The sequence below is a fragment of the Lissotriton helveticus genome, chromosome 8 (assembly GCF_964261635.1).
Source record: "Lissotriton helveticus chromosome 8, aLisHel1.1, whole genome shotgun sequence".
Classification (NCBI taxonomy): domain Eukaryota; kingdom Metazoa; phylum Chordata; class Amphibia; order Caudata; family Salamandridae; genus Lissotriton; species Lissotriton helveticus.
In genome coordinates, this window is record NC_136069.1 from 873,420,572 (window position 1) to 873,438,365 (window position 17,794).

Below are 17,794 nucleotides of genomic sequence, written 5' to 3' on the forward strand. Positions count from 1 at the left end.
GCCCTCTCTCTCCTTCCCTCTCCCTCCCTCTCCCTCCTGCCCTCTCTCTCCCTCCTGCCCTCCCTCTCTCTCTCCCTCCTGCCCTCCCTCTCCCTCCTGCCCTCCATCTCCCTCCTGCCCTCCATCTCCCTCCTGCCCTCTCTCTCCCTCCTGCCCTCCCTCTCCCTCCTGCCCTCTCCCTCCTGCCCTCCATCTCCCTCCTGCCCTCCATCTCCCTCCTGCCCTCCCTCTCCCTCCTTCCCTCTCTCTCCCTCCTGCCCTCCCTCTCCCTCCTGCCCTCCCTCTCCCTCCTGCCCTCCCTCTCCCGCCCTGCCTCCCTCCTGCCCTCCCTCTCTCTCTCCCTCCTGCCCTCCCTCTCCCTCCTGCCCTCCATCTCCCTCCTGCCCTCCATCTCCCTCCTGCCCTCCCTCGCTCTCCTGCCCTCTCTCCCTCCTGCCCTCTCCCTCCTGCCCTCCCTCCCTCTCCCTCCTGCCCTCTCTCTCCCTCCTGTCCTCCCTCTCCCTCCTGCCCTCCCTCTCCCACCCTCCCTCCCTCCTGCCCTCCCTCTCCCTCCTGCCCTCCCTCCTGCCCTCTCTCTCCCTCTCTCTCCTCCTGCCCTCTCTCTCCCTCCTGCCCTCTCTCTCCTGCCCTCTCTCTCCCTCCTGCCCTCCCTCTCTCTCTCCCTCCTGCCCTCCCTCTCCCTCCTGCCCGCCATCTCCCTCCTGCCCTCCCTCTCCCTCCTGCCCTCTCTCTCCCTCCTGCCCTCCCTCTCCCTCCTGCCCTCTCCCTCCTGCCCTCCATCTCCCTCCTGCCCTCCATCTCCCTCCTGCCCTCCCTCTCCCTCCTGCCCTCCCTCCCTCCTGCCCTCCCTCTCCCTCCTGCCCTCCCTCTCCCTCCTGTCCTCTCTCTCCCTCCTGCCCTCCCTCCTGCCCTCTCTCGCCCTCCCTCTCCCTCCTGCCCTCCCTCCTGCCCTCTCTCTCCCTCTCTCTCTCCCTCCTGCCCTCCATCCTGCCCTCTCTCTCCCTCCTGCCCTCCCTCTCCCTCCTGCCCTCCCTCTCCCTCCTGTCCTCTCTCTCCTTCCTGCCCTCCCTCCTGCCCTCTCTCGCCCTCCCTCTCCCTCCTGCCCTCCCTCCTGCCCTCTCTCTCCCTCTCTCTCTCCCTCCTGCCCTCCATCCTGCCCTCTCTCTCCCTCCTGCCCTCCCTCTCCCTCCTGCCCTCTCTCTCCCTCCTGCCCTCCCTCTCCCTCCTGCCCTCTCCCTCCTGCCCTCCATCTCCCTCCTGCCCTCCATCTCCCTCCTGCCCTCCCTCTCCCTCCTGCCCTCCCTCCCTCCTGCCCTCCCTCTCCCTCCTGCCCTCCCTCTCCCTCCTGTCCTCTCTCTCCCTCCTGCCCTCCCTCCTGCCCTCTCTCGCCCTCCCTCTCCCTCCTGCCCTCCCTCCTGCCCTCTCTCTCCCTCTCTCTCTCCCTCCTGCCCTCCATCCTGCCCTCTCTCTCCCTCCTGCCCTCCCTCCTGCCCTCTCTCTCCCTCTCTCTCTCCCTCCTGCCCTCCATCCTGCCCTCTCTCTCCCTCCTGCCCTCCCTCTCCCGCCCTCCCTCCCTCATGCCCTCTCTCTCCCTCTCTCTCCCTCCCTCCTGCCCTCCCTCTCTCTCTCCCTCTCCCTCCTGCCCTCTCTCTCCCTCCTGTCCTCCCTCTCTCTCTCCTGCCCTCCATCCTGCCCTCCCTCTCTCTCTCCCTCCTGCCCTCCCTCCTGCCCTCCCTCTCCCTCCTGCCCTCCCTGTCCCTCCTACCCTCCATCTCCCTCCCTCCTGCCCTCCCTCTCTCCCTCCTGCCCTCCCTCTCCATCTCTCTTTCCATCCAGCTCTCCCTCTCCCTCCCCCTCTGTCATCTCACTGTGTGTGTCTGTCTGTGTCAGCCTTCAGCCCGGGCTGATACAGCTTCCTCAGCGCACACACAGAAAGATCCCTATCTGGCAAGAAGTTTCTCATGACTAAAATGCAGTTTGCGCGCGCCCTTCTGATAATTACAGGAGTGTCCACACGACTGTGAGTGAATGGACACCACAACAGGGTGATTAAGGGGGGTGGGGGGCCAAAGAGGCAGCCGTCCATCAGTCGCACCAAAGTACTTAGCAGGTCGTTAAAAGACCATTTATATATTATTGAGGCTTTGTTGTAGTGCCCCTGCATCTCCACTCTGACAAACATCTCGCCCGGCTCCACAGAGCAGAGGCCCTAAGGGGTGAAATACAACAAAGCCTCTGCTCTGTGGGGGCCGGGGGAGCGGTGATTTTCAAGGTCTCCGAGCCCAGCACTGCTGCGGCGGTGTTTGCCAACACTAATAAATTATTTTTTTAAGCACAGGCACGATTGTCTCGAAGGTCCGCGGGCCGCCAAGGAAGGCTTGCCGGGCCGCATCCGGCCCGCGGGCCGTACTATGAGTACCCCTGGTCTATTGGAATATTCTGCCAGTGACAGAAACCACTACCTTTGCATGACAGAATCACTTCCTAGTGAACAGATGTCAAGTGCAGCTGCCTCTCCAGGGAACCCTCTACTTCCACATGTGGCTCATCTTTTCTTAGTAGTTAATGTCTAGTGTGTGGAACTGAAAACCTGGTGTAATTTATCTTAACAGGTCTGGGGGCAGGTCATCACCACTCTGGGACATTTGGCCTCCATTCTGCCAGAGGAGCAACTAGATAAGGAGCTTCCTTGGTTGGTCAATGAAGTTGAAAGGCTCCAGCCCCAGCTGCCTGCTGATATGGCATTTCGTTTGCTCACGGTGAGTGTGACCTTTATTTGCTGTCCATGCTTGCCACTTCAACCAATCCCAAATGATCCACTCATAATGAACACTGTATCTCATAATGAGAGATTAGCTGCAATGAAACACTACATTATTGAGAAATGAGGGTTGAATACAGAACTACAGGATTCCATTGGTGAGTTAGTTACACCACAGGTGGAGTTGTGAGATGGTTCAGGCCTCCATCATGTGTACATTGGGCCAACATATTGGCATTCCGCTCCCAACAGTACCAATGTTGTGGGTATCAGAAATTTTGGGATGTAGGAAAAATGTATGATTCCAAGTTTGCCCCTTAGGTAACCCTGAGAAATAGAACCACCACACCTATTCGGACAGTAATTCCCCACTATTTGACACATTCACGCCTGGTAATTATTTCAGTTTTGAGCTGGTGTATTGTTTTGGGAGATGAAGGGATTACAGGGAATATAGTTTTCCAACATTAATTCCTGATACTGAACCAGCTCAATTGTGATTAGTACACAATCCATGAAGGCAGCCAGAGAAGCAAAATGCACATTTGTATTTGTTACATATGAAATCGGGATTAATAAAGGAGAAATGTGGACCGAAGCAATTGTGCTAGATTTTAAATAAACATCAACAGTGCTGAAATTTGCTTCACCTGTTGTTGTGATACTGGGTAAGTAAAAGTGGTTATAGAAGTGAAATTGAGCATACTAATGCTCCATCTTGATGCGTTAATCATAACAAAACAGCAGATCTTCAGTCACTAAAGCCCTGACATAGGTCCCAAGCAGTAATTGGGCTTACTAAAGCCCTAGTGACCTCTTATAACAAACAGTGTGCCATTGCATTTTCTCTAGTCTGAAAGGCTGCTTACACCCTGTGAAATACAAGTACATTTACAAATGACCTTCACTAAGGAGCCCCATGACTTTGCATTGCACTCCAGGTGACCGAACATACAGGTAAAACAGTGAAGTCTTAAGAGGAGCACTGGAAATGTATCATGTTGGTAATCAATAATGTGTTGGAATTATAGAATACTACTTTTAGTTGCTATAAAAACAAATATTAGCAAAGGAAAGAGTCCGTAGTTAGAGACGTGCGAACTGTATTAGCTGAAAAAGCTAGAGTGACGTAGACCTTGGTGGACACACTATTAGAATTATTACGTCTCCTATCTGCCAATTTTCATTTCCACAGAACTATTGTTTTTAAGGCTTGAGAATTGTATATTAATGTTGAGGCTCTAAGTGGAACAGTTTCTGCTAGGTCTGAGCACTTACAGTTAAAAGGACAGGATGTTCACATTTTCTTACAAGTCCTTCTTTTGACAGTCTCCACTTGTAATAAAAATTTGAATACCAGCTACAAACATAAAAACATGACAGAATTTTGTTGTATGGCATATTGACCATATACATAATTTGAGGTTGTTCCCCCAATGAGTCTTACAAGCCTTCATTGCAGGGGATCATTCTCCTCATTAGCATCTGTGTAGCTAAATGTGTTCCTAAAACTGCTTTTAGTCGTCACCCATCTTCTGTGTTGCAGCTCCTGCCTCCACGTTGCCTTTGATTCTCATAAGCGAACACTATACTTTTAGGCTCCTCTGTACTCCCAGGGTTCACAGTGTGCAGGGGTGCAAGAGGGACATTGAGCAATCCTGGTCCACAACTGTTAATAGTGAAACAGATGTTGTACCTGCGCGCTCTATACTGCTGTGGCATTTTATTTGTGCTGTGTTTTAAAATTTACTCGCGCCACTGGCATCGCGCCTTAAGAGCTGTGAAGGGCTCAGTTAATCGCGCTGTTCTTCCTACTGTCCTAGGGTCGTATTCTTAGGCCGGGGAACTAGCTTAGGCTCACCTGCATTTTAATAGGAGTTTCACCCGCTCTTGGCGGGATACAGGTTGGGGCGAAGGCTAGGAGCACTCCGGGCGCCATCTTGCTGAAGGCAAGGGACGCTGGAGGCGGACTTCCGCTCGGTCTAATACTTTATAAGGATGGAAGACCAAGCGCGCAGCGGTCACGCGCAGCGGGCGCGTCGTAGGCGCGCCGGAGGTGCGCCAGAGGTAAGCCCGTTTGCGCCCGTTCGCGCAACGGGCGCGCCTAGGGCCGCTACCTCTGGCTATCCGCACCCTCCCCGCTTGGTTTATTCTCGGTTGGACCTGTTGGACCTTAGACCGTCTCAGGCTCCCCTGACACAGAGGGCCACTGCTCCATCCACGTCCCAATCTTTGTCCTGTGGGCTGCTTAATGTTCGGTCGCTCTGTAAGCACTATACGGAGATTGCTTTCCTGATCGATTCTTCAGGGCTAGACGTGCTGTTCCTAACCGAAACTTGGACTCGCGAGGATTGTCTAGTCGAACTGGGATTGGCTTGTCCCCCAGGTTTTAAAATCATCCACACCCCTCGGCCAAAGAACCGTGGTGGTGGAATCGGTATCATCTATCGAGAAAGGCTGGGTCTTTTCCAGCTTAAAATCGGCAAGATATCGGGCTTTGAATTGATGGGGTTCTCCATTAAAGATCTGGAGAGAACATTGATTACGGGGGTTCTGTGTTATCGGCCACCGGGCTCGGCTCCCTTTCTATCGGAGTTCCTTGACCTAGTGTACGATTTATCCAACACCCACTCTAAGCTGTTAGTCCTGGGTGACTTCAACTTATGGCAGGGGGGTCTATCAGATGGGGCGTTTACGTCACTTTGCCAAGCTCTTGCTGACATTCAATTGCAGCAACTGGTCCGCTCGGCGACTCATAGGGGAGGCCATATTCTGGACCTGATCTTCGCTGACGCTCAATCAGTAGTGATCAACGATATCCTATGCCAATGCTGGACCGACCATGCGCTTGTGGCTTTTTCCCTCTGCTTAGGGGATTACTCCTCTGAAGGCGCCGGGGTAGGACTTTCGAAACTGGGTAGACCTTGGTCCCGACTACTCAGCTCATCTCCACTGCCCTCTCTAATACCTGATAACTTTCGCTTGAGTAATTCGGTGGAGGAAAGCTATTCCACTTTGTGCCGGTCCATTATCGACTCGCTCGACAAGGTGGTGCCCCTCCGCAAATCTCGCGGGAGAGTGAACCGGGCCTCTCCCTGGTACACGGAAGAGCTACGACAGTTGAAGTTGAGCTATAAACGTGCTGAGAGAGCCTGGAGGAAGCAGTACTCCACCTCGGCAAAAGCCTCGTTCAGGCTCGCACTGCAAGGCTATAAGGCGCAGATTAAGCTGGCCAAGGCGGCCTTCCTGGAATCCTCCTTGAATCAGGCGCCTAATAAATCCCAAGCCCTGTTCAAAATTGTCAGGGACTTGTCCCACCCTGCCTGCGTGGCTAATACGGTTCGTGCGTCGCAGGCTTTGTGCGACTCGCTGGCGGATGCTTTCGAGGAGAAGACTGCTAAGATCTTAGAGGGCCTAACAAACCCCTTGCCTGCTGCTCTCGGCTTGGGAGTTCCGGTTGACCCGCTCAGTCGACCCCAGCCTACTGCTTCTAGCCTTGGCTTGGGAGCTCCGATTGAGTCACCCAGTCGACTCCGGCCGACTGTCCCTGCTCTCCTCTCGGGAGCTTCTGGTGTGGGAGCTCCGGTTGGCCTGCCCAGTCGACCCCAGACTGGTGACTTTGGCCCTAGTCTGGGAGCTCCGGGCAGCTCACCCAGTCGACTCCAGCCGACTGACTTTGCTCGCATATCGGGAGCCTCTGGTGTGGGAGCTCCGGTTGGCCTGCCCAGTCGATCCCAGACGGATGCCTCTGATCCTAGTCTGGGAGCTCCGGGCAGTTCACCCAGTCGACCCCAGCCGAGCGCTCCTGTCCTCTGCTTGGGAGCTCCGGATACCCCCTCCAGTCGACCCCAACTAAGGTTTTTCCCCTTTCCTTCTTTTGAGGAATTCTGTAGTTTGCCACATACGGTGTCCTCGGGCTCCCCGCTCGACCCACTGCCTCCCAAATTTTGGAAGGTTTTTCACGCAGAACTTTATCAGCCTTTGTTCTCGATCTGTCTCCAGTCCTTGGAGTTGGCATCTGTGCCAGAGTGCTGGAAGTTAGCAGTAGTGTCACCTCTGCTCAAAAAACCAACTTTGGACTCAGCCTGTCTTTCCAATTACAGGCCAATCTCTTTGCTCCCTTTCCCCATCAAGATTCTGGAAAAATGGGTGACTCGCTCCCTCTCAGGTTTCCTGGAGAACATCGGCTGGTTCGATGAGGCCCAGCTTGGCTTCCGCCCCGGGCACGGGACGGAGTCCGTGCTGGTAACCGTATTGGACAATCTTCGTTCGCGTGTCGACAGTGGTCGAGCAGCCTTTCTAGTGCTGCTCGACATGTCGGCCGCGTTCGATACGGTTTGCCATCGGACCCTTGTCAGGAGACTGGAGGAGTGCGGGGTCATTGAGGGCGCAAGAGACTGGCTGATATCCTATCTTGGCGGCCGGCAACAGTTGGTTTCAATCCCCCCATTTCGCTCTGAGCCAAGGAGTGTAGGACAGGGGGTTCCACAGGGCTCGGCCATCAGCCCTATACTTTTTAACCTGTACCTTCGCCCCCTAGTCCAGCTAATAAAATCCTTTGGTGTCTCGGCTTTTAACTACGCCGATGACACCCAGCTGGTCTTTTCTCTGGAAGGGAACAATGCAGTTTCGCTGGAGACTTTCCATCGCTGCATGGCAGCCACAGCGGACTGGTTACGAGCTAACTCCTTACAATTTAATAGCTCCAAGACGGAGGTGCTCCATTGTTCCATAGACCGGATCCCGTGGGCTCTTCCAGAGAATTTTTGGCCTAACACCTTCCTCGAGCCAGTATTGGCTGCGGAATCAGCCCGTAACTTGGGGGTGATCTTCGGCCCAAACTTACAGCTTGACTTGCACGTCAACAAAACCACCTCTACGTGCATGATGCTGCTGCGCATGTTGCGCAAAGTCCTGCCCCTTCTCCCCGCTCAAGCCAGGCCGGAAGTAGTTCGTGGTACCATACTAAGTCGTCTCGACTATTGTAATGGGCTACTTCTGGAGGCCCCAAAAAACTTGATGGGGAAGCTACAACGGGTGCAGAACATGGACGCCAAGTTGGCTCTCTCCCCCCCTAGGTCTAGCTCTTCTACGCTAGCTTTAAGAGACCTACACTGGCTCCCGGTACACCTGCGGGTACAGTATAAAGCTGCGTGTTTGGTGTTTAAAGCTGTGCATCAACAGGGTCCTATTCCTCTGCAAAATATGTTTGCGTGGTACTCCGCTTCGCGGCCCCTCCGCTCTTCTTCGGCGCATCTACTTGTAGTCCCGAGGTTCCAGAGAGTCAGGATGGGTGGCCGCTCCTTTAGTGTTGCAGCGGCCAAACTCTGGAACTCCCTGCCTTTTTCTCTGAGAAGCCACAGGGACTACTTTCCGTTCAGGAAAGCGTTAAAAACGCATCTGTTTCCAAAAAATGCTTGAGCGGATAAAGTGCATCTGTTCCGAGACGAAAGCTGCCCTTTGGGTGACAGGACTGCGCTCTATAAATACACAAATAAATAAATACATAAATAAATAGATGTAGCGGCGCATACATGGGTCCACGTTTTAGAGGAGCACCCCAATTATGTCTGTATTTTACTATCTAACAGGAAAAAATGGGAAAATGTATTTCCAATAGTGTTCATACACCCATGCTACATCTAAGTGTGCCCTTTGACTTGAGGGTGTATTTTGCTGACTTTGGATGAGACTACATTAGTGGAGTGTGGATCACTTGGAGAAGCAGGCAGATAACTAGAGGATCTGTAGGATGAACAGGGAGAAACAGGAGGGTGAAAGGGAGGTCAAACAGAAGAGGAGGACAAGGGAACAAGACTCTCCAAAAAGTTCAGTACAACTGAATGGAGGAGGAGGAGGAGGAGGAGGACCAAGATCACTAGCAGGATTAGGAACACACGGAACTGGATTTCCAAGATAATGAAGAGAAAGCAATAGCAGGAGGACCATGGAAAAACCTGGAGGATCAGGCAGCCAAAAACTACAGTCGACCAGGATGACTGAGACCCCAAGGACATAAGGCCCAGCATGCCTAAGACAAAGAGGAGGATCAGTAAAACCAGGAGAATAAGTAGAATGAAGTAGACCAGAAGGACCAGAACCAGGAGGCCAAAGAGGAGAAGAAGTACAAGTAGCCACTTTATTGAGCGCCATAGAAGCCAGAAACTAGCTGACTCCAAACCTTTTCGGTGGTATAACAATGAATGTAGGCAAGCAAGAATTGCCCTTTGCAATGCTATCAGGGTTGGGGAAATGGGTACTGTCCGTACTGCAAGATATGAATACAAAAAAGCTATCCATAAAGCCAAGTGCCTATTGGATGAGCTTAGATGGCTGGACCTATAGAAGCTAATTTGCAGAATAATACCAAATTAGTCTGGAATATCATTAAGTGAGGCAGAGGGGTCAACCTGATCAGCCACTAATTCATGTCTCTCATGAAGGATGGGTTAATTACTTTGGGCCCCAATATGCGCGTAACCCTTTAGATTATCAAATGGAAGAAGTTAGTTATGTTTTTTATACTGATGAGGCTTTTAATGACAAAGACGTTTTAGCAGCTCTTAGTGCAGTTGCTGGAGGTAGAGCGCCAGGACCCGATGGTGTCCCTGCGGATGTGTTCCTCTATGACAAAATACGATGGGGTAGATACATCTTGTTGATGGCAAATGCAACGGCCCAGGGTGCCCCGATCCGGTTTCCTGGAAAGGGCCGTGATAATTCCAGTATATAAAAAAGGAGATAAAACTCAACCAGGGAACTACAGACCTATCAGCTTGATGGATACAATTCAGAAGGTAGTTGGGAGGTTGATCCTGAACAAAAGATTAGACTGGATTGAAGAGAATAGTATATTGCCCCCATTCCAAGAGGGTTTCCTTAAATACACTAGCACCATTGATCAAGTCATTCATTTTATTCTTTCATAGTGGAAGACTGTGACATTGGGCAAGGGCAGCCTTTATGCTGCCTTTGTCGATATACGTTCAGCTTTTGACCTTGTCCCCCGTTCCCGGTTATGGGTGACGTTGAGGGAATTAGGCCTTTCGGACGAGATCCTAACCTTCGTAATGAGGCTGCACGAGGGCAATCATGCTAGAATCCGCTGGGGAGGGCAGGGTAGGGTCACCATCCAGTTTCCGGTTGAACGAGGGGTACGGCAAGGCGGCACCAGGGCACCAACGTTATTCTCTTTGTATATTAATGGAATAGTGGACCGCTTGTTGCCAGTGAATACAGATGCCCCTTCTCTAGCAGGTGTAAAAATTCCGATTTTAATGTTTGCAGATGACACATTAATTATTTCCAAGACTCCTAGTGGCCTCCAGTGAGCTCTATCAATTTTTGAAGATTTTTGTGCTGCTCGAGGCCTGGAAGTTAATGTGTCAAAAGCGAAATTCATGGCTTTTAATCCGCATCGAAGTTTTAAGGGGAGGGTTTTTATGAATAAACAACCACTTGAACTGGTCAGGGCTTTTACCTATTTGGGTATACAGTTAGAGAAGAAACTTAAGTGGGACTGCCATATCGATTTAGCAGCCCTGAAACATCGACAAGTTGCGGGAGTTTTAAGTCTGGAGCATAAAAGGTCTCTAAAAAAACATTTAGACCAGTCCTCCAAGTTTATGAATCTAAATCTGTTAGCTCCGCTCTTTATGGCGCCGAATAATGGGTGTTTGAGAAAGCAGCACCTTTAACTCTTTCTGAAAATAAGTTCCTCTGTAGCATTACCAATCTCTCAAAAAGCACCCCTCTTAAGCCACTTAGATATGATTTGGGTAGAAAAGCTATTATTGATGTCGCCAAGTTGTGTCCGATTTTATATTGGCGCAGGTTGTGAACAACACATGAACTCTCATCATATGCCTCAGGTTTTCTGGATGTAATAATATCTGATGCCTTCCATAAAATTGGTTGGTTAAGAGGTGTTAGGAATAGCCTGATTGGCCTGGGAATGAGAATGCTATGGGAGAACCCATTAGAGGCTTCCCTCTGAAAACATCCTAAAAGAGAAGTATTGGGAGTGGGCTGCTTTTAATGCTTGGAGTAACTCTGACTCATCTTCTATGGTGGGAATCTTCTTAGAGACAAAACTCACACCCAGATTAGAATCCTATTGGGATAATATCACCAGGCCAAGAGATAGGGAGCTTTACTTCCAACTCAGGGCCGGCTCCTTACCTTTAAAGTCCCTTATGTCCAGGTGGACTCCCACAAGTGATAACATCTGTCCTGCCTGTGGGAGTCATAGCGAAACAGTTGCCCACCTGCTTATTGCCTGTCCCGCCTATGCACTCCCTAGGCGAGTTTGGCTGGCTCCAGTGTGCAAACTACTTTGCATATTTAGGTGCGCCGAAGCGGAAAGGCTTATGCGCACCAGCACTTTACCATTTATCACAATAGCGGTAGCCAAATACCTAGGATGGGCATGGGCTATAAGGCTGAAACCTAAATCTGGGTAATTTTTTGGTGAGCATTAATTTGAACTTCCCTAGCCTGGCCACTGAATGTGATTGATTATTTTAACTGGGTGTAACTTTTATCTCGTCCATTTGCTCTGAGATGTAAGTTTTATCAAACATTTTCATCTATCCAGCCAAGGCATTTTTAACTGTATCTAAATGTTGTTTGTTTTGTGCTTTTATGAGTATACTTCGAATAAAGCTACTTTGGAATGGAATGAAATGGAAAAGAAGGATGTGCAATTGGAAAAGGAGGCTCATCAGGAGGACCAGTACCACCAGAACAAGAAGGAAGAAGATGGGCAGGTCAACATGGAGAACCTACACCACTGTGAAGACCCTACACAGAATGAGGAGGGGGAAGATGGCCATGAGGATGAGTAGAAGGGGAGGTGAGGGTCCAGGACAGCCAAGAAGTTTAGAAACTCCAGGACCACCGGAAGGATTTGGAAAACTTGAACCAACATGGGACCAATACCATGTCCAAGAACTAGGATAACCAAGAGGATCAAGACCAGGAAGAATAGGAAAAGGATTTCTAAGAGGACTAGGAAAATAAGGAGGAAAACCAGGAGGAGGGAGACCAGTAAGAGGAAGAAGACCACAAAGAGAAAGCGGAGGCTAGGAGGTCCAGAACAGCAGCCACCACCATGACCACCATTAAAAACCTGAGGGCCAACACCAGGATTGCTAGGAGTAACAGCACCAGAGGATCCAGAGGACCAGGAAGAGGATGACCAAGATTAGCTGGACCATGAACATAAGGACAATGAAGATCATGAGGACCAGCAGGACTAGGACCAGAAGAATGAAAAGATTGAAGAACACCAGGGCAAGAGCACCAGAAGAACAACTAGGAGGGACACAGCAATAAGCACCATGGTAAAGATAATCCTTTTAACAGAAGTAGGATCTCAGGAGGATAAGGGCTACTTATGGCTAATGACCAATACCTAGAAGACCAGGACCAAGAATATGTAGATGAAGACCAGGAGGATGATTTTGAGGAAAATATGAGTTGACAGAAGGGAAAGAAGAATAAGAGGATGATCAGGAGGAAGAGACTTAGAAAAAGGAGAACGTGAAAATCAATACGAAGATTAGGAGAACTATTAAAAGGAAGACCTGGTAAACCAGGAGCATGAAGAGGAAAACCTATAGGTGGAAGACCAGCAAGAGGAGAATGACCAAGAGGAGTAGAGGGACCAGGGCAACCAGGAAGTCCAGGAGCACTAGGATTACCAGGTCCACCAAGAGGACACAGCCATCAAGGGAATCACAACAGGACACGCATCAGGAGAACTAGGGACAGAAAAAGCAAAGGCAGAATGATGATTTGAAAAGGAAAGAGAGATCAACAAAACTGATGGGTACCATTAAGACCAAGACCAGCAGAAAGACCAGGAGCAGGAAGACCAAGGCCATGAAGGAAGGGACTAAGATGGCCAAGAGGATCTAGACAGTGCCATAAGAAGAAGGAGTAGCAGACAACCAAGAGAACTAGAACCACCAAGAGAACTAGGACAACCAAGGCAAGGGCCATCATCAACAGTGGCTAAGAATACAGGGCCTACGATGACAAGTGAGTCTAGGCTACATGTGTTAGGGCATGCCCCTGTTAATTGCTGAACATGTTCTCTTCTGGTTCCTTGATGGACTAAAATCCAACATCTGACTCCAACAGATAACCTCTACAGAAATCACTACGTGGATCTGAGAGATCTTAAGGCACTGTGAGTCAAGAAAACAGAGCAACCAGGAAAGAAAAAAATGGACATAAGCACGGTCATCTGTCAAAATCTACTCGTGGTCATATGTGTTTAGAATTAGTACACAAGAGAGCTCATTCGCACACCAACTCACTCTTGCATTCAGACAGAATTTACACTTTGAAGTTTGTAATTCACCACTGACCATCATCCTTTGCACAAACTGCCCTTTGGCCTCATCTCAATTTTCTTATCTCCTTGCAGACCCTTGAGTTATGCATCAAGGCAGCTGTTACTAAGAGTTGCAGAGAGCTGAATGGAACTGTGCCAACCGTGCTTGCCGTCCTGCATCACCTGGTAAGTATATACATGAGGACAAACAAAGTATTTCAGTGGGAGGCAACAGACATTTCCTGTGTAACATATTGTAACAAATAAAGTTTCTACCTCAATCCAACTTATAGTAGGAGTGTTTTTAAAGGGCAACATTTGGGAACTCTCTTGCATAAATTATTAAATTATAATCCATAAAAATCCTATGTGAACCAATTTGCTTCTAGGATGCAAAGAAATAAGACAATGGATATAAATCTGCCAGTGTTGAGAGCTCCTCTGCAAGAACCACCCATAAGTCTGCCTCCCGGCAGCTCTGGCTCTGATAATAGGTAACAGAGGAACAGAGTGACAGGGAAAGGGAAGGGACCCAGGGGTAACACCAAGGATGGAGACCTGAAAGAAAAAAGCTGTACCCAATAACAATGGTTTACAACAGATACATAATACTAACAAAGCTTATCTCGGAGGTTCAATTGTCCAGTTAGACTTTACTATATAACATATACTGGACTCTTCATGACATTCCCAACAACAGTACACCCAATCTTAAATCTATATATTTAATAATAATAAGGCTATATCATATGCATTTGATTAATGCCATCAATCAAGGAAATTCAGTATTTATCCCACTAAGGTTCCTAAAGTCAATATGTGCAGAAACTACCCCACAATTTAGTTCAAATAATCCAAATACACAACATTTCTGGAATATCCTTACAATCCAAACTTGAAGCATTCAAGACCCCAGTCCACATATAAGAAGGCCCTCTGTAAACAGGTGCACAACTTGACGGCCATAAGCATAAAATTCCAAATAGCAATGCTGGCACGTGGAATCTGGAATGAATGGGAAACAAAAGACAAGCATCTCTGATGAGGGCCAAAGTGCGAGAACTGAATGCCGGTAAAGAAAAAAAAATGAAGTGGTACAGCAGAAACAGCAAGTGGCGGCGAGAACAGAAAAAGGCCCAAATGAAGCCACTGACAGAAACACTTGCTCCCCACTCTGCTGACTAGAGACTTGGGACGCAAAATGGGCAAAAAGTGAAGCAAAAAAGGCCTGCTCTGAAAAGCATGCAACCCACTATGCTGGCCAGACACCGTAGGACGCAAAAGGGGAACAGCTTTACCGTCCCCAGAGATAAACCAAGATGAAGGGTAACAACAGCCTTCGTCTTGATTACGTTGAATAGCCGCCACTAGTGCAAGCTTTGTTAAAAGCATTAAGTACCACTACCTTCTGCAATCTCGCCAGACTTCTGAGTCTACAAACTATCCTAAAACCATAGGAAACTAAGGCATCCATCTTAGAGTGGTATCTGAGAATTTGCACTTCCACTAATATCGGGCACCCTGAATATGCTGTATTCCACACAATTAATTTTACTGTAGCGTGGTATGTATCATGGCCCCACAAGTCCTGACAAACTCCTATGGTATCATTCCCTCACTGGGAGTTATTTGCTGTCTGGATGTATGGGATTGGCTTTCAGATAGCCTAGCTTCCAATATTATTTATTATGGCTTTGTTATTGGCAGATCTGCACACCCTCAAGTGGGGTTTCCGATGAAACAGAAGAGCCACTCAAGTTGTCCACGGCTATTATCCTGTCACTGGGTGAGTTGGTCATAAATGTATGTATGTATATATTTGTGATACTGCAAGTATATATTGGCCTTTACTAGGGATCAGGTCCTCAGTAACATTAATTTCTGTACACTGCCCTGCACGTAACTTGATCGTCTTAAAAGATACTATTGCTTCAGTATTTATCTCCTCACCCAGTACATTGGTTGGCTTGCTACTGGAATATGGTGCCCAGTTTACTATATACAGCTATAGTAGTCACATGAGTACCATGTGCTCGTAAGATCATAATTAAATGTCGCAGACCATTAATAACATACCTCCTGGACATGCGTTGAAGAATGGCCTTGATGGGCTGCTCCCCGGCGTTGAGTTCCTTCTTGCATAATTTTATGTTGTGTTATTTTTCAACTATGTCTATTTTTTCTTTTCACTTTACTCTTGCAGCCCATTCTCACTCTAGTGAGGTCCATAAATATTTCGAAAGTAGCTTGATGCAGATAGGTGCAGAGTCCCGTGCCACAACATTACAGCTGCTCTGCAAGCTCCTTTCGGAAACTGGTAAGACTGTCAGTGGGTGGGTGGCAGTGTGTGTTTTAGGCAGGGAGAATAGTTAAAGGGATATAATGCTTGTCATAGAATCCGGAGCCCTAAGTTGTATTCCCAACTTACTCCCTTACTTGTCCAACATGGTGCAGCTATAAGCTAAATACTTAAATTGTATATTCTTCAGCTACATTAACTGCCAACTTTTCCTGGTAGAGCACTGCAATTTACGAATAAAGTCTTGCTTACATCAACTTCAATTATGTGAATCATGGTGAAGAAATAAAGGAGTGCCACTGTTTTCTTTTCGGTTAATTGTTCCCATTGTGAGCCATTAATGGGACAGGGACACTGTGAAAACCGATCCTGACATAGACACTGGACAGGAACAAAAAGGGAAATAAAATATGGAGCAGGTCGACACAGACACGCTCAGTGGTACATGATGACACAGACATGCACGGCGAAACAGGAAGGCATTGATAGCCCCATGGGGCTCACAGTCACAGACTCACAAACTAAAACTGAAAGACAGGACCCTCAGGGTGGTAATCACAGTTGATAGTTGAAACTTCACTACTTATGTATTAATCTTGATCTTAATAGACAAAGTCAATATCTATGTGTTATGAACATTTGGTGTATGGCTTTATTTAATAGATTCAGAAGGTGCCTTTTATCTGGATGCTGTCCGTCACGTGCTTGAGGATGACAATCGCAAGGTACCATCAAGCTATTATACGTGTGTTAAAGCACTTTCATAATTAGCAACTCAATCTAATTAAGTTATGCAGTTTTTGCATAGTGCAGTAGTCCTACTTACATGGACTCAGAGCTGTGGTTTGCACACCACAATCTGTTGACTTTCTCCAAGGCAAGTCTTCAGTGGAGGTGTTGGGTCATGCAACCTCCAGCCATTTCTGTCAGTTCAGTGTGTCTTGTGTTCCATTGTCTCCCTGTCCAAGTGGACATATCCCAGTTTTCCTGCCCTAGTCTGTGTCAATGCATTATTTTCAGACCCAATCCCAGAGGTTGCTGATCCCTAATTGTTTAATAAATGTGTGTTAAAAGAAAGTTTGTGTATGCTGTTAACATATGTGGTCTGTATTTCACATTGAGTTGATCTGTAATACCCCTCACTGAGGAGGAGAATGTTGATGATCAAATAAGGGGTTTTGAAGTTCAGAATATTAATATCTCCTCAAATCTTTAACAACCGTGGTGTAAAGTATTTCAAATGTCTCTACCAAGATTAATATTTGGGCTATGTCTCAGCGAAATCTCACCAAACGTGAATCGATAATACAGGATAATATTCAATGTGCACGTTTGAAAAGTCTGATTGTGATATAAAAGATGTATTTTATGTAGAAATTGGAATATATGTGACTTTCTTGATGCCATGTATGTCCACAATGTGCCTAACTTCAGTGCCATGGAGAAAGCAAGTAACTCAGTATCAGAATCACCATGTTAAGCATGTTAGCAAGCACAGGACATAGGCACAAAGGAAAATCAACAAAGCTGTTTTCTTTTGATAACGAACAAAAGGCTGTATTGCCAAAACTTTGTCTCTATTGGATTCTCTTTGAGAGGTGTATTGGGTTTGTCATTTTTAACATCAGGGCACGATATAAACCAAGTTATTCTTAGATATTTTTCAGATTAAACCAGGAACATCAGAGACAGGACTCTGCTAGGAATGTTAGAATCACATAAATCAAGCATGGATGTATTCTTTGGCAGTTGAAGCCATTGTGGCCAGATTGTGCAAATATACAGCGTACAGAACCATGTTAGGGATGTGAATTTTAACTCAATGCTGGATACAGGAGACTGTGACTATTTACGGTCTTGAGCCAAAACGACTTCTTGAAAGTGATATGGATCCACCAAACAACAAGGTGTGGGACAATGAACTCTAAGTACTGCAACCCATTTGTTATCTGCTGTCTGTGTTGGGATGTCTGCTCAATCTTACAGGTGGAGTTAGACAGCGGCCATCATTCTTCCCACAGACAACTCTAGTTTTTTTTAATTCCCTCAGCAGTGGAATCCACAGCCTATTGAATTCTCATTTGCATTTTTGTAATCAATATCAGGTCCTGAGAGCTTTTTTGTTGGTTGTAACCTACCTAGGCATATTTTGCATTTTTTTGTAATCTTTTATCAAATCTCAGGCACCTATAGAAGGTGTAGCCCACCTAGAATATTTGAATATTCCCTCAATCACACTTCAGTCAGACACTCTGTAAAAACAGTTTAATTAAATTGACTCTAGTTTCATTCTCAGAGTGTCATAATAGCCCTTTTTGCAACATACTTTAAAAGGTTGTATCCAGGTACTGGCTTTCCACACATAAAAATTTATATCTGTCTACTCTGTGGA

General features: G+C 47.8%; 1 protein-coding gene across 1 annotated transcript in view; it reads left to right on the forward strand.

Moving 5' to 3' along the window:
- The first annotated feature begins 2,437 nt into the window (after positions 1 to 2,437).
- Positions 2,438 to 17,794, forward strand: part of LOC144773815 (maestro heat-like repeat-containing protein family member 2A) — a 33,286-nt gene continuing 17,929 nt past the window's right edge. Inside the window, exons 1-5 of the mRNA XM_078658912.1 lie at positions 2,438 to 2,759; positions 13,197 to 13,289; positions 14,811 to 14,889; positions 15,307 to 15,420; positions 16,066 to 16,127. Coding sequence (XP_078515038.1) covers positions 2,739 to 2,759; positions 13,197 to 13,289; positions 14,811 to 14,889; positions 15,307 to 15,420; positions 16,066 to 16,127 — 369 coding nt within the window. The 5' untranslated portion in view covers positions 2,438 to 2,738. The remainder of the gene's footprint in view (positions 2,760 to 13,196; positions 13,290 to 14,810; positions 14,890 to 15,306; positions 15,421 to 16,065; positions 16,128 to 17,794) is intronic.